General features: G+C 39.6%; 1 protein-coding gene across 5 annotated transcripts in view; it reads left to right on the top strand.

Moving 5' to 3' along the window:
• LOC136865636 (U-reduvitoxin-Pr21) overlaps positions 1-24,743 on the top strand; it is a 112,317-nt gene that overhangs the window by 68,896 nt on the left and 18,678 nt on the right. For 3 of the 5 annotated variants that reach the window (XM_067142424.2, XM_067142420.2, XM_067142422.2), the window contains 2 exons: positions 619-777; positions 9,791-9,943. In XM_067142424.2, the coding sequence (XP_066998525.2) occupies positions 619-777; positions 9,791-9,943 (312 nt within the window). The remainder of the gene's footprint in view (positions 1-618; positions 778-9,790; positions 9,944-24,743) is intronic. The other 2 variants (XM_067142423.2, XM_067142421.2) reach the window with 2 other exon arrangements.

Genomic DNA, 24,743 nt, shown 5'->3' with positions numbered 1-24,743 from the left:
TTCATCGCATCTCTTCTCTCACAAACTCCGTCCACCGTCTCTCTCCTCCTACCCCCCTCCACATTCATTTAAAATATTTTCCTTCCGAAATACCCTTGAACTCGTCTCAAAATGTGCCCATACTATTGTAACTGTCTTTCCGCCACTTTATTTGGTATTTCTATCACTTTTATGCATCCTGATTTCCTTCTTCCATCCTCATAACCCTCACATATCCGCTTTTTGTAACTTCATCTCTGCCACGTCGAATTTCTTCTTCTCAGATTTCCTGATCACCCATGTTTCTGCACCACAAAGCATTGCAGGTCCGACCACCGTTTTCAGTTTAACGGTCAGTCGTTTGTCAAAAAGCCCTCCCGATATATATTTCCAGTTCATCTAATCTGCACTTAAGATACCCACTTTTGGCCACCGCTGACCCCAGGAGCTTCAAAGTGTCAATATTCTACAGCTTGCTGGAAAATGTTATAATATATTCGACAAATCTTGGAGTTTTGATTTCCTCCCCTTGACCTTTGATTCGTTTTCCAAATTTGTTATCGGTTTCATTTGCTGTTTATTGATAGAGACTTGATATCTGTTGAACCGCACTCGCTACCGACTGCTCTCCTGTTGCAGATGATAATCACAGCAGTGACAACTGTACCCCTGGGAGCACCTTTATGGTGGATTGTAACACCTGTACCTGTGGCAGTGATGGAGTCCGGGAGAACGCCGAGTGTACACAGCTAGACTGCTCGGCAGCACCTCAGTCATTCCTGAACCGCGTCGGGAGAGGTATTATACTCTATAAAAATATATACCCTTACCTCCTCAGGACCTCCCTTTAGTTTTGGTGAAATTAATGTACTCCAAACATCATTATTTTCATATTAAAATTTTAATTTGGTCGTTTTGTTACCTTTTATGTTTCAGTTGTTCAGGATTATTTTATATTTTGTTTGCAGATACATAGTTCAGGAATAAATTATACAAAACCAGTACCACAGTTTTTATCAAAAACTATATTTTATCCGAGGCTCCACGTCCTTCGTGGCCCTTGTCTTTCTTTGGATGTACCTTCGTATTTTTTGAAGTGTCAGACATTGTTCTCTCTGATTAGTGACTCCAGGTCTATCCAAAATTGACCTTATTCCTCTACTAGGAATCCTACCTATGGTGGGTAAAAAGAGACGATTCATCCCATTCTACCGGGTCTTTGTGGGAAACAAAAACGGAGCTTAAAGTTACTGGCCCAAAAATAATGATGTGGAGGCAGACACTGGCACTCCTTGAAATTTGCACAAAAGATTAAAACCCTATTTGGGCTTCAGGCCCGAAGTTACAGAGGCTAAGCCTAAACTACTGAGGTGACTAGGTGGAGAAAATTTAAGTTATAAAATCTACAGACAGAAAACGGTTACAAAAACATGGTCACCTCAAATTCAAGTTGCCAGAGAACTCGAGAGGGTGTCAGACTCTCTATTACTGAATTTCGGCTACGTTGTTGACTAGTTTTGAGATTTACATTAGAAGACGAAATTTACGTCATTGAAGATTGCAAATTTAAGCTTACATGATTAAAGATTGGAAACCTTCCCCTCGCGCTAGCTTTCGAAGGCTACGACATAGTTTTTTAAATGGCTGACATTACCTTAATCAGCTGGAATACTCGATAAAGGGCGAGACGCCCCCGCCTCCTCTATTAGCACACACTCAGTAAACTGGACGATCAATAAGACAACCTGGTCGAAAAATGTGCCAGCTTCTATACCCGAGAAAAAGGTTCTAGAGAGCTCTGGGCTAAGGCCCGACACCCCTCCGAATTTTATTGGACAATTAAATAGGTAGAAGATGAATATTATTGGTGGAAAATTACATATACAAAATTTCCTACGGGTCAATTTTGAAGTTGGCGGAAAGAGATCGAAGTATTGACAACTTTAACACACCAAAAACAAAGGACAATCAACTCAGTATAGTAAACCTTAAAATAAATAAAAACTTTAGGATTTTAATAGTTCCTTTTCACAATAGAGGGCATAACACATTTTTTTGCTAGTGACATCTGTGAGGAAAAGTCCAAACTTCTTGCACACGTTGTTGCAAACTTCGTATATCAGATGGCATTCTTAAGGGCGCTTCATTTGAATGAACGGGGCGGGTGTACCTCGCGGTGCACATACTGTCAGTGAGCCGGTGTCAACTCGGATGCCAATCAAGCGATCGGATGTACGATCTACGTGGGTGATTTTCATCTCGTAATCTCTCGGAGGTGGCAATTGCCACGCCATTTCAGCAGGATGTTGTGCCATAGTACGAGAACTTGTACTTCACCAACGTCATGGGCTTTCACACCTTTCCACTTTCCTGGATACATGCAGTATCTACTCGTCGCAGCTTGAGCGATTTGACCAATTCGCGGCTACGTCCGGTGGATGTTCCAATATTGATCGTCACAAATCGGGTAATATGACCTCATTTATTGAACCTGCTCTGGCGATGGGTAGGTAGCCCTCACATATGTTTCGCGCCGACTGGGCGGCATCGGAGCGTGTCGTGAATAACTTAATCTGGGAAGGACACTTGAATTAGAAAGTGATGCGGCCAACTAGAGGGGGACATATTCTAGATGTGGTGTTGATAAAAACTGATGAGTGATAGATTATATAAGAGATCACGAAGCTGTATTTGCCGTAGTTAAACATAAATGTGATAGAAAGAAAGGTTGTGGAAGGAGGACTCTTAAGCAATGCCATATGATTTATAAGAGAGGCACAGGTTAGTTTAAAAAATGAAATTACGATCAATGGACAATGGTAAATAATAAAAGAAATATATCCCTTTGCAAAAAGCTAATGGTCATGAATATATGTCTTTCTTTAGGGCCAGAATGAAATTCAAATATTGATAACGATAGCCGCGGAATCTTTGGTGACCGAGGCATACGGTAATGACTAGTATGACGTCATTGACGGTACATTTCCTATTTCAACACACACTGTGTATACAAATCCACAGCTGCAGCATGTTTGGCGACCAAGGCTTACGGTAATGACTAGTATGACGTCATTGACGGTACATTTCCTATTCCAACACACACTGTGTATACAAATCCACAGCTGCAGCATGTTTGGCGACCAAGACCTACGGTAACGACTAATGTGATGTCACTGACGGTACACTTTCTGTTTCAACACATACATACATTTATTGAACATAACAGGCGACTTCGCCCCTATACATGTTCACATGCAAAGTAAAATAAATAATAAAGAATAATAATAATAATAATAATAATAATAATAAGGATAATAATAATAAGAATAATATCTATCAGTCATTAGCTGTAGCAGTCACTCAATGTTCAAACATAGTCATCCAGTGTCCTTATTGTGCTCTGTACTTGCGTCACATTATTGTTCCTGACCTACACCTAATCAATAAATCAAACAACAACACTCAGCATTTCAGCACTTGCATTCCAGCTAACTTTAAAACAAACAGACCATGCAATCCTGTATCATTACCCAACTCCACATAACTAAGTACTCTATCCCTATATTCCCTAATCCATTAGAATTTTATCATACTATCCCCTTCCCTTATATACATAACTATTCCACCCCCCTATTCCCCTGCCTACCCTCTAACTCACTCTCCTTCATTTTACTCTCGCATGCCTTTTTTGTCGCACATAAATACCTGTTCAATTCACCCCCTTTTTCCCATTGTTTAATAATCCATCTCAGGATTGCGTTCTCATCCCCTCTCCCCAATATTTCCCGATGCTCGGCACTCAATAATCCATGTCTTAACCCCCTCGTTACCTCACAGTCTCTTAGCAAGTGAAAATCATCATTCACATCTCCGCAAAGTACACATCTTGTCTTATCCCCCCCCCCCCTGTATCCACCCTGTATTCCTTTGCAAACCTAAAAGCCACCACATCATCCCATACCGTTTTGACCTATCGACGTATCTAATATTCAACCCTGCTATCTCCTCTATTTTCGTCAAAATGTTTCAACACACTCTGTTCACGCAAATCGACAGCAGCAGCATCTTTAGTGACCAAGGCTTACAGTAACGACTAAGGTGACGTCATTTCCGTAACACATTTTGTCGTGTTACACAAATTTTCCGATGACCTCCAGACATCTATATAAGTATATAAAATCTCTATGCTATCTGTCACTGAGAAAACGAGAACGTTTCAACGCTTGAAATTCGTACCAATCATAGTTCATGTTTTGTGACCGGATGTCCTTCCTGACGCCGACCGTATGTGCAGGAATGTATTCACCATTGCATCTTTCTGTTCAGCTTTTGCTGAAATACCCTGGCCTCTCTAAGGTTTTGATCATTCCTACTAGTTAGATCCATAGATATTTAACACATTGCTTCAACAACAGAGGTGTCTCCAAAATTCTGATTTTTTCCTGAGATACGTTTCCTGCTTCATAAAGAGGACTGAATGGAACTGAAATTATATCTGACCCAGAAGGTTCAAAAACTGCGAACCCAATCAAATCAGGTGATTCTTTACCAATAATTCCCAAGATAATGTTTTATCAGTCTCATCAAAAAAATCAGTTTATTTCCTCCTGTACTCCCAGTATTTGATCTTTCGTCTTTCTTTCTTTTTCGTTTAATCACATGTTATTTTTAAATTAATTTATTGTCATTATATTAAGAGCTATTCTCCATTGGGAGAGGCGCTTGCCCTTTGTTATTATTATTATTATTATTATTATTATTATTATTATTATTATTATTATTATTATTATTATTATTATTATTTTCAAGGTTTCACTACAAGATTAACCATCATCCGTACTTTCAACAGCCTTCTTGTGCCAGTTTTGTTAAGTTTTATCCCTTAAATACTTGTAGTCTCATGAGGTAGGTTCCATGACCTTTGATTTCTCTGCAATGTCTTCCCAAGCTTCAACTTTCTGCTCATTGCTCGATAGAAAATCTACACAAAAAAAGCACATTCTTGTTCTCTATAATCAAGTTTAATATCGTAATCTTATCAAAATTACTTGCTTTTCTGCCTGAGAAGTAATTAAATGTAGATTAAATTTCTGTACTGGATTTTATCGCTTATTTTTTTACGTAATAATAGTCGATCGTTCGTGCGTCATATTCAATGATCGATATCGCTCTTCAGAGTGTAATGCAGTAAACTTTAGGTCTGACATAAAATTGTCGCGTTTATAAACAAGTTCTTTAAGTTTGACAAGTTACAATATTTTGCCTGTCACGTAAGGGAAGCTTGTAAATTTATCACACAGAAAATTGTAATGGCAGCATGATGGAGGGTGTGCTATCAGGCGTATCGTCTTCTGTACATAGGAATCGATTAATGTATTATTTTGTTTATCAACTCCTTTGGAAAATTTTTACAGCCCACGCTCCTTTCTTCATGCCTAGTGAATGCTGATTAATTTCATTACATTTTACTATCTCAAAATGGCTTGCGTTGATATTCTTATGGGTATTCAGCACTCACATGCTAGTCGAAGTTTCTTTTATGCGGTATCTCACGTTTCTGTTATGTAAATGTATACCCTAACGTTTCGAAGGATGTTGCATTTCAGAATATGATTCAAGAGTTCTATGTTTCAGTTTCAGAGCTATGTTTCAGTACACCTGAATTTACAAAAATCTTTCACTGTTAGGGAGAAATAAACGTTATTTTTTCGAAGCTCTGGTATGTCCCTCACTACTGTCCCTTTTTAATTACCAGCAGTAATCAGCCATCACTGACACATCCCGATGACCTCAATAGCAGTTTTCCTTGTGTTAATGTCTTGATGCAACCACTCACCTTGTTCTTCAGTCACAGCACCAAGATTCGCAGGGAAGTAATCAATATGGCTGAGGAAAAATATACTTTAACACTCATTCGATACTCAAGATTTCTAAAATGTTGTACCATTTCCTTCACAATTTCCTTGTAGTTCTCAGACTTCTTGTTGCCAAAAAAAGATTTTTGCCACTTTTTGCATGCCAATCATGATGACTTCTCTAAATCAGACATCGGCTGACGGAAGGTCTCATTCTACATAAGCCCACGAATATGGGGTCCCTCGTTATATGTAGATAATCTTAGCTTCAGTTTTCTGTGTGAACTTTGTAAGAAGAACGTTTAAACAATCACTGTCCTTATTCACAGCAGTAACAAATAGCTTCATCGGGCCTAATTTAATGATGTGGAGTAGTGGAAGAAGGAAATTAGAAGGAGAAACCAATGGTTCATAGGCTGCTTCAAATTATTTTCTCCAGGAACTAAATCGCTCCTCTGTGACCTATTATTTTCTGCTCCAATGCTCTGATTTATTCCTACTGTCCCATCAAGAAAGGAAACAGGGATATTTAGTAAATCCCTATGACTGCCTAGAAGAATGAAGAGAGACCGGGTGAGTTGGCCATGCTGTTAGGGGCGCGCCGCTGTGAGCTTGCATCCGGGAGATAGTGGCCTCGAGTCCCACTATCGGCAGCCCGGAAGATGGTTTTCCCTTGTTTCCCAATTTCACACCAGGCAAATTCTGGAGCTGTACTTTAATTAAGGCCACGGCCGCTTACTTCCCACTCCTAAGCCTTTCCTATCCCATCGTCGACATAAGACCTATCGGTGTAGGTGCGACTTAAAAAAAACTGTAAAAATTGAAGTATGAAGAGCATTTTTATATCACCACAAATGCTCCATTTATGTTCAACATACCTCGCCTTCTCGAGCAGAACTTTCGAAGCATAATGATGGACTGATGACTTACAGGTATAGAAGGTAGGAAATTGCCATTTTGTAATAGAACCATCTTTAAACTTCTTTTTGAACTACCAATAAAATGTCTCCACTGATAAGGATCATATGGTACATTCATAACATTAAAAACACCAACTATGTTGTTACAGAACACCAGTTTGTCAGTGTGTGAGACGAAGGGGAGGAAGGATAGATGACAGGAAACAGAATCCAGGCATGGAAAAGCACTTAAGGAAAAAGTTGTGAGCCATTTGTTATCTTATTTAACTCTCATAAATTTTATTCGATATGTTTTATAAATTAATTTTATACACGATGTCCTTTAAAAAGGTCCTATAAACAGTGGTCGCAAACCCAATATCCTCGGAGCTATGGTCCGCTACCACTACTAGCAGTGATCACCATCTTCCAATAATTTACGTAGGATCGTAGGCAACAGAAGACGGAAATACGTTTCTACGTAAGCATTCTCGCAAACAACTGTGGTGCATACATGATGGGGCTCTGGCCCATTTTCATCGTAGAGTTAGGCGACACCAAACACGGATCTTTCATCAGCGATGATGGATTGGTCGGGGAGGCCCATTACCATGGCCTGTCCGTTCGCGTGACCCTAAACGTTAGGTACATTAATTACTAATAACTTATTGATATACAAACCCCAGATAATGTTAACAGCATATATACTTGAGAGAGAAAAAGAGGATCTTATAGATATTTCTAGCATTGTAGGGGATATATATCTACATATATATATTTAGATTTATATATTAATACATGTTTATATAATATATACTTAGGATATTGGGATTAAAATATAAAAACCTATATTCATTATCTATTTAGTTATTAACAATATATTTAAGTATTTATTATATATATACATTTATAGTAAATACGCTTATTTAAGTATATATTTCAATAATTATACACACTATGATTAGTATTCTTATTAGATATTTATTAAGGGCCTCCGGCAGGCTTTTTTATGATTTATAAGTGGTTGCTAAAGCAAAATATCAGTGTATAACAAACGTGTTCCGTATGTTATTGTGTGAATAAGTAGATAATTTTGATTGTGTTGGAGCGAAAAACACGATGAAAATTCAACGCCAGGAAATACTCAAAATGGATACATCATATTATATATGATTAATTATGTGATGTTATATTATTAGTAATAATATATTTGTTGGCCCATTATCTAATTATAGCCTATGGTTTAAAAGTTTTATTCTTGCTTAGTACTTTTTGTATGTTTTACATGTGAATTTTTGTGAATATGCATATTTATATTTAGATAATAAAAGTATATTTGGAGTATTTAATATTATTTATCAAGGTGACTTGGAGTTAGTAAAACAATATGTAGCCGGCTAAAGTCGTGCCAGCCGCCGCGGTTATACGTAGGCTTAAAGTAAACGTTATTAGTATAGATGTTAGTAGGTTTTTACAAGTTTAAAGGTACATTTTTAAGGTAGAATTTTGAATTTACGTAGAGCTTGAGGAAGAGATATGAAGCTTTGAAAACTGAATTATAAACTAGGATTAGATACCCTATTATTCGAAATATAAATGTTCAGATTTTTGGCTTTGAGGACATATAAAGACTATGGTGTATGCGGTTCCCATTAATGATTTGGATACACTACGGCAGTGATGTGCAGATGCGGAGAAATTGGCAGCGAGCACATTGTATTGGCACAGGAGTGTGCCGTCACAGTCAGCTGTACGCTCGTGTACTGTATGACTGTAGGTTGCATTCGTAGTCAGTCTCATTTAACATAATGGAGGTTACTGCGGAAGGTTCAAAGCGGAGACTCCCGACTTCGTTGTCGTTTCCATATGAATGGGAAGTATTGCACTTATTTATGTACACTCAAGGGTTGACAAAATTTTTAATTTGTCATAAAACATTGAATCAATTGAAGAAATCCAATCTAAAACGACATTATATCGTTCATCATAGTAAAGATACGATCATATAAAGATGAAGACCGTTTAGCACTGATAAAGCGATATAAGGAGGAAATTATCAACCAAGAAGTAGGTATTATATTCACGTATCTCAGAGTTTATGATTAATTTATGTCTAATCATATTAGCCTATTAAATATGGTTGAAAACAATACGCACCAACTACGACGATATAATTCTTTTGCGCATTATTAGCACATTGCTAGATGGATCGTAAATATGATTATTAAAAGAACTAAAACCGGAAATTGCCATGTATAAGAATTATTTGTAGTAGTGGCAAGTTAATTTTAAACCACTCTCTTTACATTCAAGGCAGTGAAATAGTAAATATAAACAGAATCTCTCTTCATTTGACAAAATGATTACGAAGTTCATCAGATGGAGATTTGATCAAAGATTGTTCAAAAATGGGGGTGGAAGAATTTAGTCCAAATCTGATAAAACATTTTAATCAGTAAACCTATCAAGATGGACTGTGAATCGACGAATTCAAGATCTTAGCGAGTAAGTACGGGTTGGTATTGCCAGCCCACCGTACCGCTGGCGCACTGGCAAGAGGCTGCTCGTGGGCTGTTCTAGCGATTGAAGCCTGCATATGCCTGCACTAGGTGAATGCGCAATTTCATGCAACGTAGGCTGGAAGGCTGCATTGCAATGGATGGTGGTCAAATCGAGCACGCCATGTTGTGAAGGGGATTTCTTTTCCTTTTTTGCTAGTTGCTTTACGTCGCACCGACACAGATGGGTCCTATGGCGACAATGGGATAGGGAACACCTAGGAGTGGGAAGAAAGCGTCCGTGGCCTTAAGGTACAGCTTGGTGTGAAAATGAGAAACCACGGAAAACCATCTTCAGGGCTGCCGACAGTGGGATTCGAACCCGCTATCTCCCGCATACTGGATACTAGCCACACTTTATTTATTTATTTATTTATTTATTTATTTATTTATTTATTTATTTATTTATTTATTTATTTATCTATTTATTTATTTATTTATCAATTACGTAGAATTATAGGCTACTCCTCCTCTGAATGACTGATTCGTATTTTTTCAGATGCCGATGGTGTGATTTGCAATCCTCTGGAGAATTTCGAATTGGGCTGTAATACTTGTAAGTGTGGCAGCGATGGGCTGGTTGCGAATGCAGCCTGTACGCAAAACCCATGCCCTCGACAGCTTCTGTCTGCCCTTTCCCGCAAGAAGAGAGGTAAGCTCTACATGTGACCATTACACGCATTCTATACATAGAAATCTATATTTTAGTAACCACTTCCATACAACATGGAGATACGTAGGATAGAGGACAGAGGGTAAGAAGATACTTCTCCCTCAACCGACTTCCATTCGGCCATCGCTGTTCAGTTTTTTCATGCAGTATCATTTTCATTTTTTAAGCAGTAATCACTACAACTACACGAGATGTATTTAGTTACTCGCTGAAGTTTTAGGATGCGCTAATCCGTGTAGTGTTATGCTCAACTTCTCTGCGTATGTGTAAGTTGAGGTACGTTCAGGTAGCAAAATTTAGTATGGAACATACAATTTTCGTGTTGTTGAAAGCGAATCAATTCATTGCTGTCGAATACTTGGGGAATGGGCTGAGTGGTTCAGACGGTAAAGCCCACGTTGGTGAGTTCGATTCCGGCCCAGTCTGGTAATATCTGAATATACCATCATCGTGTCGACATATTTACTGGCAAGTCAGGGAACTCCTGCGAGACAAAATTGTGGCACCTCGGCGTCTCTATAAACCAGAAAAGTAGTTAGTGGGACGTTATTATTATTATTATTATTATTATTATTATTATTATTATTATTATTATTATTCATGGAACGCTTTCCTTGAATTATTATTTTGTATAGAATTAGCTGTTTATATCACCTCTTTCTCTATCCCTCACCATAACCACCATCTCCGTCTGTAGGGAAATTTTTCGCCTATACTCTCAAATAGTACGGCGACTTTCACCTTCCGAGAAAGTTTTCGTACTGCTAAAATCTCTATATACCTTCATTAAACTTCATTCAACGTAGAATGAGAATGTACTACGTTTCTTAGTAAAATCCCAGGATTTCTTAGCAAGAAGAACAGCGTAGACGGCACTACGACTGCCCTTCCTGCTATAAAAGGCGGCTGAGGGCTCGTTGTTGTTTGGTGCTGCGAAATGCCGGCATAATGGGTGAAGGAAGGGAGCTTAGTGACATCGAAGGTGGAATGGTTATTGGTTGCCACATAAGTCAAGGACATTTCCGCCCTTCTCAAGTTGCCCAAGTCCACTGTCGGAGAAGTGATTGTGAAGTAGAAATGATAAGAGACCACCACAACAAAGCAAATGCTGGGTTGGCCACATGCGCAGATACACAGGGATCGAGAAAATTACATGTCATGGTGTAAAACCATCATCCATAAATTTCACAGTGCCACTAATTGTGCAGCTAGCAGCATGATTGTGCGCCGGGACATGGAAGGTCTGGGATCAAGGTTCAGGCACCAGCCGATATAGGCCTACTGCACATTTCACCGATGAACGGTAAGTGCTGTGTTCGGTTGGTTAAAGGGTTTATGGTCGACTGGAGACACGTGGTTTGGATTACTTTTGACCTTTTGCCCCATTTATTGGGGTCGGCACTTGATGTGGACTTGACATACTTTTACGGCCGGATGCCCTTCTTGATGCCAATCCTATGTGGAAGGTTGTATTTACTACTGCGCGTCTCTGAGATGATTGGTAGTGTGACGTGTTCTATGTAAATGGAGAGAAGCGTAATCAGACACACACATATACCCAATCCCTGAGCCAGAGGAATTAATCGTATGCCGTTAAAATACTCGATCCAGCCGTGAATCGAACTCCGGGCCCTCTGAACCGAAAGCCAGTACGCTGACCATTCAACCAAGGAGCCAAACTTTGCGAGCACCCTGAAATTCTGTTTTTATTCAGTTTATATAGTTCCACCATGGTTAGACATATTTAATAATTATATGTTTATTTTGTGTTTTGTTGGCAGCCTCATAGCAGGAAAAGAACTTTGGTGCCTCCAAATATCTAAATACCATAGGTGCACAAGATGAGAGAACAATTAAATGTAAAAGTGAAAATGATGCTCTCTAGGTTTCTGGCCCACGTACCGCAGCAAGAGAAGGTCAAGGGAGGTAGGAGTAGCCGGGATCAAGGTGCAGCAGGGAGACTACTGTCGTACCATATCAGAAGTGATTAGGTATTTTTTAAACAGTGTGAATAGGTTTATTTGAGCAGGTTTATTACTGATTCTGTCATTCATCTCACTGACAGTCAAAATGAAGCATAAGAATATTATTTAAAAATGTTCATAGTTCTATTATTTAGTTGATAACTTGTTTTTATTGTTATCTTTGTCGTATCTTCTCATTTGTTTAGTAGAATCTACTAATAATACATTCATGTTCATCACTTGACAAAGATAGTTTTGCTTCTCTTCTTACACGTTCTTTCATCACTTTCTATGGAATTACCCATGTTTATTAATTTCTGAATTTCTGTTCTCATTAATAAAATATCTTTGGTTTGTTTTAGAACCTACTGCTTCATGTATAATGTTATTACTTTGCTTGAAATTGGTGGCGACTTGTTAGTCTGCATAAGGAAAGGTTAAGCCAGAATATTTCTCAGAATAGAGTTGTTCAAGTGAAAGGTATTAATTATTCATGAAAATATTAAGCTTGTGGAGCTGAATAGACCTTTCTTTATCCACAGACTTATAGCTACATCAACAACGCCACGAGTCGCCACTGAATTGTTTTTCTTTTCACCTCCGGGAAGACTGACAGCTTGATCATAACAGAGTGTCTATTGTAACACTGGCCCATTATTAATTTCGCTGAGTGATTCTTCATAGAGCTCTCGATGTTTTCAGTGAATAAGATGATAGGGAAATGAAATGATTGATTGAGGTTTGTTGTTTAAAGGGGCCTAACATCGAAGTCATCGGCCCCTAATGGTACGAAATGAGACGAAATGAAATGACAACTTGAAAAGTCCAAAATCCTCCACTGACCAAAATTCAAAGCATGAGGACGAAGAATGAATGGATGGGCGGATATGCATTTAAAACGATCAGTGGATCCGACCCACAGTGCCTCACATGCACAGAAGCTGGCACAAAACAATAGTATTACTGACCAAGGGACTGCTTCTATAGCACGAGCTGAATCGATTATGCTTATAGTCGAAACGGGTCCAAAATACAGGTCATCGACCCCTCATAATGGTATTTATAGCTAGGAAAGTAGAACCATGCTATATGTAATGTTGCGGTACTAATCAAAAGTAGCGGAGACTCGCGGTATTCCACACATTGTGGTACTATTCACAGGTAGTGTAATGCGCACATGTAACACAGACCTGTGGTGTTTCGCACGTTGCGGCGCTATTTACAGGCAACGCAAACCTATAAAGGCCACGCAAACCTATGGCGTTCTTCACATAAGTGGACTAACCACAGGGACTCGTACTATCCCGTGGAATTCATCACATAGTGGGAACTGAGCATAGGTAAGGCAGAACCATGGTGTCACTAATCCCATCGTTTCGCTCATATAGGGGTACGAATCACAGGTACTGTAGGACCCACTTCCTGATTCACACACTGTCGCTACTAATCACAAACCTATTGCGTACCTAACATAGTGGTACTACGCGCAAGTAGATGCGACCCATGGTGTTCCCTGCGTGATGGTACTAATTACAAGTAGTCTCATGGTTCTAATTGGATCATCCCTTGTTCGCCCCCTTTAGTCGCCTCTTACGACAGGCAGGGGATACCGTGGGTGTATTCTTCCTCTGCGTCCCCCACCCTCAGGGGAATTTTGTGTTTGGTCCGCGAGAGGTATTTTATTTTCATCAAGTCCGCCGGCAAGCCGGTTAGGAACCCCCTATCCGCCACCTGGGACGCGCGACGTGGAAGTATCACTTCTCCCCCTACTACGCCAGCCTTTAGATGTCTCCCAGCTGAAAACATGCTTTTATTATTTCATATACATATATCACAAGCCTACTAGGATAGAGTTTATTGCAGCAGATAATCGAGTTATTGAAATATTTTAGAGAATAAGCATGTCCCGTTTTCGTATTTACAATGTGTAAAAATTAACTACATTATTTAATTATTATTGTATATTACAGGTTTCGAGTTTTAATTCTCTATAAAAATGAGGTACTCTTAGACAAGTATGTTCCATTCGTACAAAACTATCAAAATGTTACGACGTTAAAGTTAGGTATCTGCATTTCCGTTATAGATTATTATGCCTTTCAGTCTTCAGTCTGCAAACCTCTGTGAATTTACAGTGCGCCTCCACAGTCCTCTAAATGCATCTAGCACTGTGGCTTCATTTTTTCTACACATCTTATCTGTAATCACTAAAAACTCAGTCTCGCCATCGTTATCTTAAGCTAGCCATACACGCACAGGAAATCCTCAAGGAAAAATCCTCCGGGATTTCCTCAACCGAACCTTCGCCCACACACGGAGAGGATTTCCTGGAGCAAGGAAAAGGCCTTGGGGATTTTCTGAAGGTTCAACTCCAGGTCAACACAACAGTTCTGTTGACTGGTCCACGTGGTGTTGCAAATAGTTTTCATCGTGGTAATTTTTTGAACTCACTCATTCTGGTATATTTGTATAAATTCTTTTGAAAGTTCTCGAGACATGACGATATACGACACTCCCCACAATCACTTCACTTCACAAATCCTCAAGGCCTACTGCCATCAACACATACACGCAGCAAAAGACTCGGAAAATCCGGCCTGCTTGGCCTCAAAGAAAAGAACTGAATTTTTTTTCGGGATTTTTGGATCTCTCGCACCCAGCGCGGCCTCAAGGACGCCGCCACACACGTTGCGGAATTCCTCAAGGAATGGACTGTTCAGGCCAGACCTTGAGGAAATCCCGCTCGTGTGTGGCCGCCTTTAGTCTCATGCTTTGAGAAACCTATCCACCGCAGTTCGTCTCACATGACTTCACCACCGAAGCCGGTTTAATACCAACACTGTTATCCATTAAGTTCATTCCTAACTTAGCATTGTAACTCACTATTTCGAATACCTTCGCCGGTGTTTCCTTTATTTAATTTCAAATGTTTTCACTTATTTGTGAACTTCATATACATCGAGGAAGAGACAGAAGAATGTGAAAATTCAATAGAAACTTGAATAAAATCTCAAGTTGTATTGGTAAAGCTTGAATACGTCAAGAATCAAAAGCGCAGTAGCTGGTCCCTTTTCACACACACATACATACACACACAAACACACGCTTCTCCCTTTAGAAAAAGAATATATTCCACTATTTAAGCAATACCTTGCGAATGTCGTGCACAAGAAACTTTATACACTGCCGGAAAAAGAAAACTAGTACACCCTCTTAGAATTTTCCAATTCACTCAAGATTTATTGTTGAAACAGTGCGTATGGATTACATGAAATGAATACATTTACAGATCAATAGCTCAAGCGGAACTGAGGTGCTAGGTGTCGATTCATGCTGAAACACCCATATTAGTACGTGGTGTATCCTCCACTGGCGGCAATGCAGTCGCTGATTCTGGCATCCGTTCGATCATACAGATGGCGAATGCCATCTTGGGATACATTATTCTACGCCTGTTCGACCTGTTCACGTAGTTCTGCAAGAGTTGTGGGTTGACGAGTCACACGTGTCAGTTGTCATCCCATCATTTCCCACACGTGCTCGATGGGAGACAAGTCCAGAGATCGTGCTGGCCAAGGAAGTTGCTGCACGTCTTGCAGCAAGAATGACAAAAGAACGGGTCTTACAACATTCTGCAAGTACCGAGCTCCGGTCAGCGTTCCCTCCTCAAACACCAAAGATGAACGAGAGTAGTAGCTTTTTAAGTAATTAGTTTATTTCTCGCAAATGACAAGATACAGTATTGACATACAAAAGTAACATAACAAGAAAATCACTCCATCTCTTATTACAGTATAATAGTCATTTGTCATATATCCTTTTGCCCTTGAAAAACAAAACAAACAAATTTACATTTTTTCTCGTATTCTATTGTTCTAGAAATTTGTCATTTCATCTGAGAAAAAGAAGAAAAAGGAAAAAAAGATTGGCACAAAACACGTTGTGTGAAAAACGCTGCACTATTCACTGCACGACCATTCGACTGTTATCACGAAACACTCTCGAGTTCCTTAACGTGATGTTTCTCTGTCGGTGGCACACGTTTCATTAACACAAATCACTATCTTCATGCAGATTCTCACCACCATCCAGCACAAAAACAAGGCATTCTCACGACACTCACCAAGAGGGCGAGACGAATTTGTGAGCCATCAAACATCCAGGTGGAGATGGACACACTCAGAGTCACGTTCAAGCGTAATGGTTACAGCGATTTGCAGATTCATAGAGCCCTGCATCCCTGAGAAACGACCAAGAAAAGCTCACAGCAGGAAGAAGTGAAGGGAACTGCCTACCTGCCTTACATTCATAACACCACAAATCAAATTGCCAAGGTCCTCCGCAAACACAATATTAAAACAGTGTTCGGCACCGTCACCAAAATTGCTCACAGTCTGGGTAAAACCAAAGACAAATTGTACCCACTTTTACATCCTGGGTTACACGAAATTCCCTGTACTTGCGGTAAGGTAAACATCGGCCAAACATGCCGGTCCATTGGTACTCGTGTCAAGGAACATGAACGTAATATTCGCCTCAACCAGCCAGACAAATTAGCAATAACTGAGCACGCTCTATCGTCGGGTCATAATGCCATGTTCCAAGATGCTCGAGCTTTCACCCACACAAGACACCACAGGTCCAGATTTATAAGGGAAGCTGTGGAAATATGTAGAAATCCTAACAATTTCAACAGGGACACTGGCTATCAACTAATTAATACCTGGTTGCCAGCCATTAAAGATTTAAGTAGGTAGTTCCCTTCCCTGTCCCTTCACTGTTGTTGTTTCGTTTCGGTGTTTTCCAAATTCGTACGTTCTTCATCGCAAGATGTTTCATTCCAGACTTGTGTCAATGTCATACCTTCATATGTGCGTACGCCTGTTATGTTATGTGACCCTCTCAAACTGATTCTGATGGTTCCGTCAGCTTCCGCTTCGAACGCTAGCGCTGTACCGCGTCCGAGGAGCCATCTGGTGACGAATGAACGTGCCATCTTCACTTCTATTGGGTAACGTCTATATTCAAAGCTCATTGTTTTAGAAGCCTTTCTCGAGGACAGTCGAGATTTTCTTCTGATGACGCTGAGCACAGTTCTCTGCGAAACGTAAAGAATTTCACCTTATTTTCTTGACACAGCATAAGCCCAAAAGCCTATATCATGTCTATAGCTTTATATGCTGCTACTTTCCAGTCAGTTGGTATATGAGGATCTTTGCAATTTCTCCAGATTTCTTTCCATTTCCTATTGGGGTACTTCTCCGTGATCTGGGGTTGTGTTTCGTTCTTCTCTACTAGATGATTGTATATTACTCTTGTAGAAGGTACGTTGTTTCCTGTCACTCGTATCGTATCTATCGCTTGCAGCACTCTTCTACAACATCGTGTCGGCACTGAATATTTTGTGTTTTGCTGACTTATATTCCAAAAGTAAGTATGATGAGCAGCTCCTACTGCCGTCTTTGCAATCATGAACTCTCGCATTAAAAGCGCTTGGCATTTTCACCGACTGCTATGAGACCCAGTCCTCTTTTTTTTTTTTTTTTTTTTTTTTTTTTAACTGATTTTCTCACTTGTGATCTTGCTACACGAAACATATATCCTCGTCATAAATAATAACTAATAAGTCCGACTCGTTGACTGAACGGTCAGCGTACTGGCCTTCGGTTCAGAGGGTCCCGGGTTCGATTCCCGGCCGGGTCGGGGATTTTAACCTTAATTGGTTAATTCCAATGGCACGGGGGCTGGGTGTATGTGTTGTCTTCATCATCATTTCATCCTCATCACGACGCGCAGGTCACCTACGGGTGTCAAATAGAAAGACCTGCACCTGGCGAGCCGAACCCTTCCTGGGATATCCCGGCACTAAAAGCCATACGACATTTCATTTTTCATAACTAATACATAGTTCAACTCGCTTGCTTATTTTTATCGGCATGAGTAGAATTTTGTACCGCATACCACAATTTAGATAAGGCAAAGCAGTTTATATGCCACACCTTTTGAATGATGTTCAGGTTTCAACTCAGACTGACTGACAATGTGGCGCGTACCCTTGAAACTATGGTTGTCCTGCTGGTATACTATAAGAATAACGGTTTGGTTAAACTTTCTCGAATAGTTTCTTAATACGGTATAGCATTACAAGCAACGCACGCCCCATAATAGCTGTTTCTGTCGGGTGAAATGACAAAATGATTAGTGATTCCTCTAGACTGTATAATACCAGAACCACTTTACTTTCAACTTAATTATGGAATAGGGTACCATTCATCTCTCGAGAGTTTTCTACTTCTTGTTCTCCTAAGACTATAAAACAACATACATGCTTGACTTCCGTACATTCATATTATACATACATACAGAAAGATTTAAAAAATAATAATGAATAAGAAGTGTGAAGTGGCCACCCAGCTAGTTAGAAATAGAGGATTGTGGAGATGCTTAGTTAAGTCACGGAGCTTGCAGACTGAACACTGAAAGGCATCATTTTATAATGAACATATCAATCAATCAATCAATCAATCAATCAATACTGATCTGCATTTAGGGCAGTCGGCCAAGTGGCAGATTCCCTATCTGTTGTTTTCGTAGCCTTTTCCTAAATGATTTCAAGAAATTAGAAATTGATTGAACATCTCCCTTGGTAAGTTATTCCAATCCCTTACTCCCCTTCCCCAGTTTGTCCTCTTGAATTCCAACTTTATCTTCATATTGTGATCTTTTATAAACGCCACTCAAACTTATTCGTCTACTAATGTCATTCCACGCCATCTCTCCGCTGACAGCTCGGAACATACCACTTAGGGCCAGTTGTACGAACAAGGAATAAATCTCCGTATAGCTATTCCCGGTATAAGCAATTCCTGGTATATCCTCGAGCAGCCCTCCTTCTTTCTCTCAATTCTACTCAGCCCAAACTTTGCAACATTTAAGTAACGCTACTCTTTTGTCGGAAATCACCCAAAACAAATCGAGCTGCTTTTCTTTGGATTTTTTCCAGTTCTTGAATCAGGTAATCCTGGTGAGGGTCCCATACACTGGAACCATACTCTAATTGGGGTCTTACCAGAGATATGCCCTCTCCTTTACATCCTTACTACAACCCCTAAACACCCTCATAACCATGTGCATACCTAAAAGCCACTACTTGCAATTAGCTCTGTGGCTTTCTTTAGTTCCACACTTCTGCCTTTAAATAATTAAGGACTGATTCTAACTATTGTCGGCTTGTCTCCTTCTGCTTATCTTACCCTCCATGGCCGAATTCATTATTCTCCTCGTTAACCTATCCTGCACCATTCACCTCTCATGCTCCCCAACACCGAAGCCGGTTCATATACTTAGCTTCATCCATCGAGTTCATTCTTTACTTACGAGGGAACGGTACGAAGTCGGACGGCGAATTTCGATTTGATTTTTACATATTCGTGAAGGTCTCTTTAAGCTGAAACAGATAGTGGAAGTCTAATTTTTCGCTGGTTCTTTTTAAGGGGCCATTTGAGATTCCAAATTTGCCGGTGCACGCAATGAATTGTACTGTACATACTGGCACGCGTCAGCGCTCACAGCCAGCGGCTGCCCTGCCTCGCCTTCCCTCTCCACTCCTTCGGTTCTCCTCTCTCCCCCACCACATACGGCTGTCTACAGTTGTGTATATGGAACGGCGAGTCCTATTCTATTCGGTTAAGTTCTCCACGACTGATGGCTATTCCACATACAGGAGATCGCATTGGATTATTCACTTTGTTATGGCCGCTTGCAACATTAGTGCAGCTCTTATTAATGCCTACGGTGTTAATATTCAGAAAGCTACAGGGCTTTCTGATGAACAGCAAATTATGTACTGTATATACAAATAAAGACAAAGTTTGATGAAATTTTGGAGGGAAAATGAGAATTTATTCAGGAGGAAGAAGCCGTTTTCATTGATTCAGAAGACGAAGATGGCGTTGAAAAGGGGACAACATCACCGAAAAAACGCAAACACGGAGATGAGTTTAACGAAGATAACAAGTCTTGTGATGGCCGAGGAAGATCCTGTAAGTCAGTGGAAGATTATGATTCCGAATCATTGCTGGACATGTATCAAAAAATAAAGGAACGAGGACCTATGTACGCTGTACGGAAGTATAAGAAGACTCGGAGACAAATTTTTGGAATCGTCAACCACGTTCAACACAATGGAGAAATTAGGAAATGTACAATGGTTCGAGCTTATGTGAAAGAAGAGTTCACCAAGGCAAGGATGCGTTATTTATATGTCACAAAATCGGACATTGAGCGTTGGATTGGTGAGGATAGAGAGTTGTATTGCCCCAAACACTCTCTCCAAAGCGACTCACACTTGACAAACCATAAGAGGCGTTTGAAAATTCGGTTCCGAAAAGTAACCAAACTAGTGAGTAAAACGTTTAAAACAGACGAAGAAGTTCGACACGAAGTGGCTAAAAACTTTGTAACATTCATTAATGAAGTGTAAGAAAAGAAAGAGATACCGGAGGCCAATATCTGGAATTCGGACCAGCCCCGATTTGTGTACGAAATGGCAACACAGAGAAGTTATGATTTTCGTGGTGTAAAAGACGTTCTTGCTACGGTTGTTTGCCGAAATAGTTTTATGCACTCCCACACAGTGCAATATCACATTTCTAAAGCCGGAGAAATGGGACATTTGTTCTTGATCGTTTTCCAAAAAATTAATGGAAAGTTTGGACATAGAGTACAATAAAGTATCAAAGCCTACATGGATGCCTTTAAATATGTCGTAATTGATTGTTCATCTTCCGGTAAAATGGGGAAAGGGCATGTACGTGACTGGTTCCAAAACGTTTTCCATCCGCAATTACAGGAAGACGGAAGAAATCTTCTTCTCATAGATTCATTCAGTGGCCAGGGCAAAAATGCACAACTTGAATCCCTGACTAACAAACATGTACACATTGAATACATACCGAAAGAAACTACGTATCTTTGCCAGCCGTGTGATCTTGGACTCTTCCGACAACTAAATGTTTAGTCCGTCGAATGGAAAACATTTGCCGGGTAAGGAATTTACACGGCCAGGCAAAATTACAACCAAAAAACAGACTTTTCATTATAACTAATCAAATACCAGCGCATAATCAATTACAAGCTGATTGTGTTGTACCAATGGTGAAATATTGTTGGAAAGCGGGTGGTGATTCCATTAATGATATTATACTACAATTTCATACTGTCTCTCAAACGAATTTTCATGATTTGACTGATAAAAAGTGTGCTGGAAATGATTGTACCAATTTTTCGTTTATAAGGTGCGCACATTGTTGTCTTGTGCTTTGTTATTCACATTTTGTGTTAGAGTTTCACTATCTGCCATGAACAATGAACCAATGCCATACTGTGTTAGAAAAAGTCATTTCTTGAACACTTTGAATGTCATGATGATGCGGATGATATTTGATTATGTATTATTTGTATGTTAAGTAATGATTTGCAAACTATTTTTATTGTTTATCTATTCCATACTGAATTCATCTTTGTAAAGAAAATGTCCCAACTAAGTTAGTTGAACTAACGTCAGCCTTCACCCGCAATCCCGTGTACACAACTGTAGGCAGCCGTATGTGCGTATGTGGTGGGGGACAGAGGAGAACCGAAGGAGTGGAGAGGGAAGGCGAGGCAAGACAGCCGCTGGCTGTGAGCGCTGACGTGTGCCGGCATGTACTGTACAATTCATTGCGCGCACCGCCAACTTTGGACTCCCAAATGGCCCCTTAAAAAGGACCAGCGAAAAATTGGACTTCCACTACCTGTTTCAGCTTAAGGAGACCTTCACGAATATGTAAAACATGTTAAATAATATAGAGGATGTTCCCAAAAATGTGGGAAGTAATCTGGGAGTGCATAGTACACTCCAAAATAAGATAAAAGGTTTCTATGAACATGTGTGCTATAGTTGATCGTTTACAAGTTACAGACTTTCCAACTTTACAAGTTGCTTTACGTCGCATCGACACAAATAGGTCTCGTGGCGACGATGGGACAGGGAAGGGCTAGGAGTGGGAAAGAAGCGTCCGTGGCCTTAATTAAGGTACACACCGAGCTCGATAGCTGCAGTCGCTTAAGTACGGCCAGTATCCAATAATCGGGAGATAGTGGGTTCGAGCCACACTGTCGGCAGCCCTGGTTTTCCGTGGTTTCCCATTTTCACACCAGGCATATGCCGGGGTTGTACCTTAATTAAGGCCACGGCCGCTTCCTTCCACTTCCTAGGCCTTTCTTATCCTATCGTCGCCATAAGACATATCTGTGTCGGTGCGACGTAAAGCAAATAGCAAATAGCAAAACAAAATTAAGGTACAGCCCCAGCATTTGCCTGGTGTGAAAGTGGAAAACCACGGAAAACCATCTTCAGGGCTGCCGACAGTGGGGTTCGAACACACTATCTCCCGAATACTGGATACTGGCCGCACTTAAGCGATTGCAGCTATCGAGCTCGGTCCTTCCAACTTTGTATTGGTATTGTTCTTACCCGGCATATGCCATGACGAGTAGCTGTCGCCATGTTGGCGTGCCAGCAGGGATACTTCTTCTAATACAAGAAGTGCTTAAAATATCCACCATGCGTCTGAATACACGCCTCACCACGCCGCCTCTTGGACACATTCGAACACTCCAGTAATCTATGGCAACCGTGTTCCACACGCTGGCGGCGAACTGCAATGTCCGTGACGGCGTGCTTGACTCCAAACATATTTATTTATTTATTTATTTATTTATTTATTTATTTATTTATTTATTCATTCATTCATTCATTCATTCATTCATTCATTCATTCATTCATTCATTCATTCATTTATTTATTTATTTATTTATTTATTTATTTATTTATTTAACAGAGTTTTACTCCAATTACAGCAAACATTACGTAATTAATCTTACAATAATACAATTAGGAAAAATAATATAAAAATGAAGTTAAAATAAGGAATAGATTTAAAGAAATTGGCATACACAGATCAGAATAAGATTTTACAATTACTGACTATTACGTCTATAAGTTATACAGTATATATGTGCGGTCACGGAGGTTTAAAGACAGATAAGGTACATAATTTCTTAATTACTTAAATTAAATAATGTACCAATGACTACATACGGTTGAAATTCATAGTGATGACACTGAATGAATTTACATAATTAAATTTTCTTTTTAAACCATGTTTCTTTTGTAAAGAGCATTGTATTTATATTTGCTTAACTCTAATACGAACTCTGCCCCTCATTCTAGCTAATAACTAAAACAGGCTTAGCTCGTAAACGATCAACCATAGGACATTTATGTTCATAGGAACTTGTGTTGTTTTGGGATGTACTAATCATCCCCCGATTAATTCCCACATGTTCTGGAACTCCCTGTATAACAGTAAATAATACATATGACCGCGAGGAATACGCAAGCTTTCAAATTCGTAGGGTTAATGATTTTTTAGCCAAACTAATATTAGTGTTAATGAACAATGACGAATTAATAAAATAAGGAACTCGTACATCGTTTGGTTGTCTGTTTCAGATGGTAGCATCCAGTTCTTTTCCCATTATTTTTCTTAATGTCACTCTTGCTGGTGGCTACTGCGATATTCTGACCTAGTCGATCGCGATCTTTTCTAGTTAATTTATGCTAACAAGGAGACCCTCAGACGTTCTTGTATTAATAGCAGATATGGGGTATAACGAAATTTACCTATCTGCCATTCGCAAGAAAATAATAAATTTTATTGGCTTTACGTCCCATTAACTCTTTTACGGTTTTTGGAGACGCCGAGGTGCCAGAATTTAGTCCCACAAGAGTTCTTTTACGTGGCAGTAAATCTGCCGACACGAGGCTGACGTATTTGAGCACCCTCAAATACCACCGCACTGAGCCAAGATCGAACCTGTCAAGTTGGGGTCAGAAGGCCAGCGCCTAAACCGTTTGAGCCACTCAGTCAGGCAAAAAGTTTTAAAAAATGGCAAAATAAATGATATGAGGAAATTATTTTCTCATTATACTCCCACAGCCGGCTCGTCACTGGTTACACAGGTACGCTGTATTAATTCAACATTTCATTATACCTAATATCTCCTATTAATACACGTAATATTTATAAAATTGGTGACTCAAACTTCTGTTGGTCTCCTTGTAAGGGCCGGTATTATAATAGAGGTTTAAACTGTTGGTTCAGTTTAAACTTCTATTTATCTGTTAGTCGCGTATTATAAAACTTAAGTTTAACTAGAGATTAATTTTACTGCCACTCATCTACCGTTTAAACAGTAGTTTAACAATACATAACCTTACACCATGGCAGAATGAATGGATCTGGAAGATATTTTTGAGGCTTTTGAAGAAATATTAAGCGATGATGAAAAAGTGGTTCATATTATTGAGTGACCACGGGCACCACGAGTTTTTCGAGCAAAGGCACGTCACCTTCATATATTGAATGAAACAGGGTTTTAAAATAGGTTTAGGCTTACAAAACAGACTATCATAACCCTATTTCAGCAAATTGGTGCTAGAATAAAACATACAACGAAAAGGTAAGAATGTAAAAATGACTGAACTGTTTGAATGTCAAAAGTGTAAATTTTAGAAAATAAAGTAACTTCCTTTAATTTCAGAATTCATGCTGTAGAACCCCTCAGTCAGCTACTAATAGCATTGTGGTTTTATGCCTCCGGTAGTATGTTTATTACAATGGGAGATTTCGGAGAAATTCATAAGGCCACTGTTTCACGGACTATATAAATATTTCTATACTAATTGCACAAGCAATTCCATTTCCTTA

Source organism: Anabrus simplex, chromosome 1 (assembly GCF_040414725.1).
Source record: "Anabrus simplex isolate iqAnaSimp1 chromosome 1, ASM4041472v1, whole genome shotgun sequence".
NCBI lineage: Eukaryota > Metazoa > Arthropoda > Insecta > Orthoptera > Tettigoniidae > Anabrus > Anabrus simplex.
Note: the sequence above shows the minus strand (reverse complement) of the source record. Positions and strands in the feature narration are given on the sequence as shown.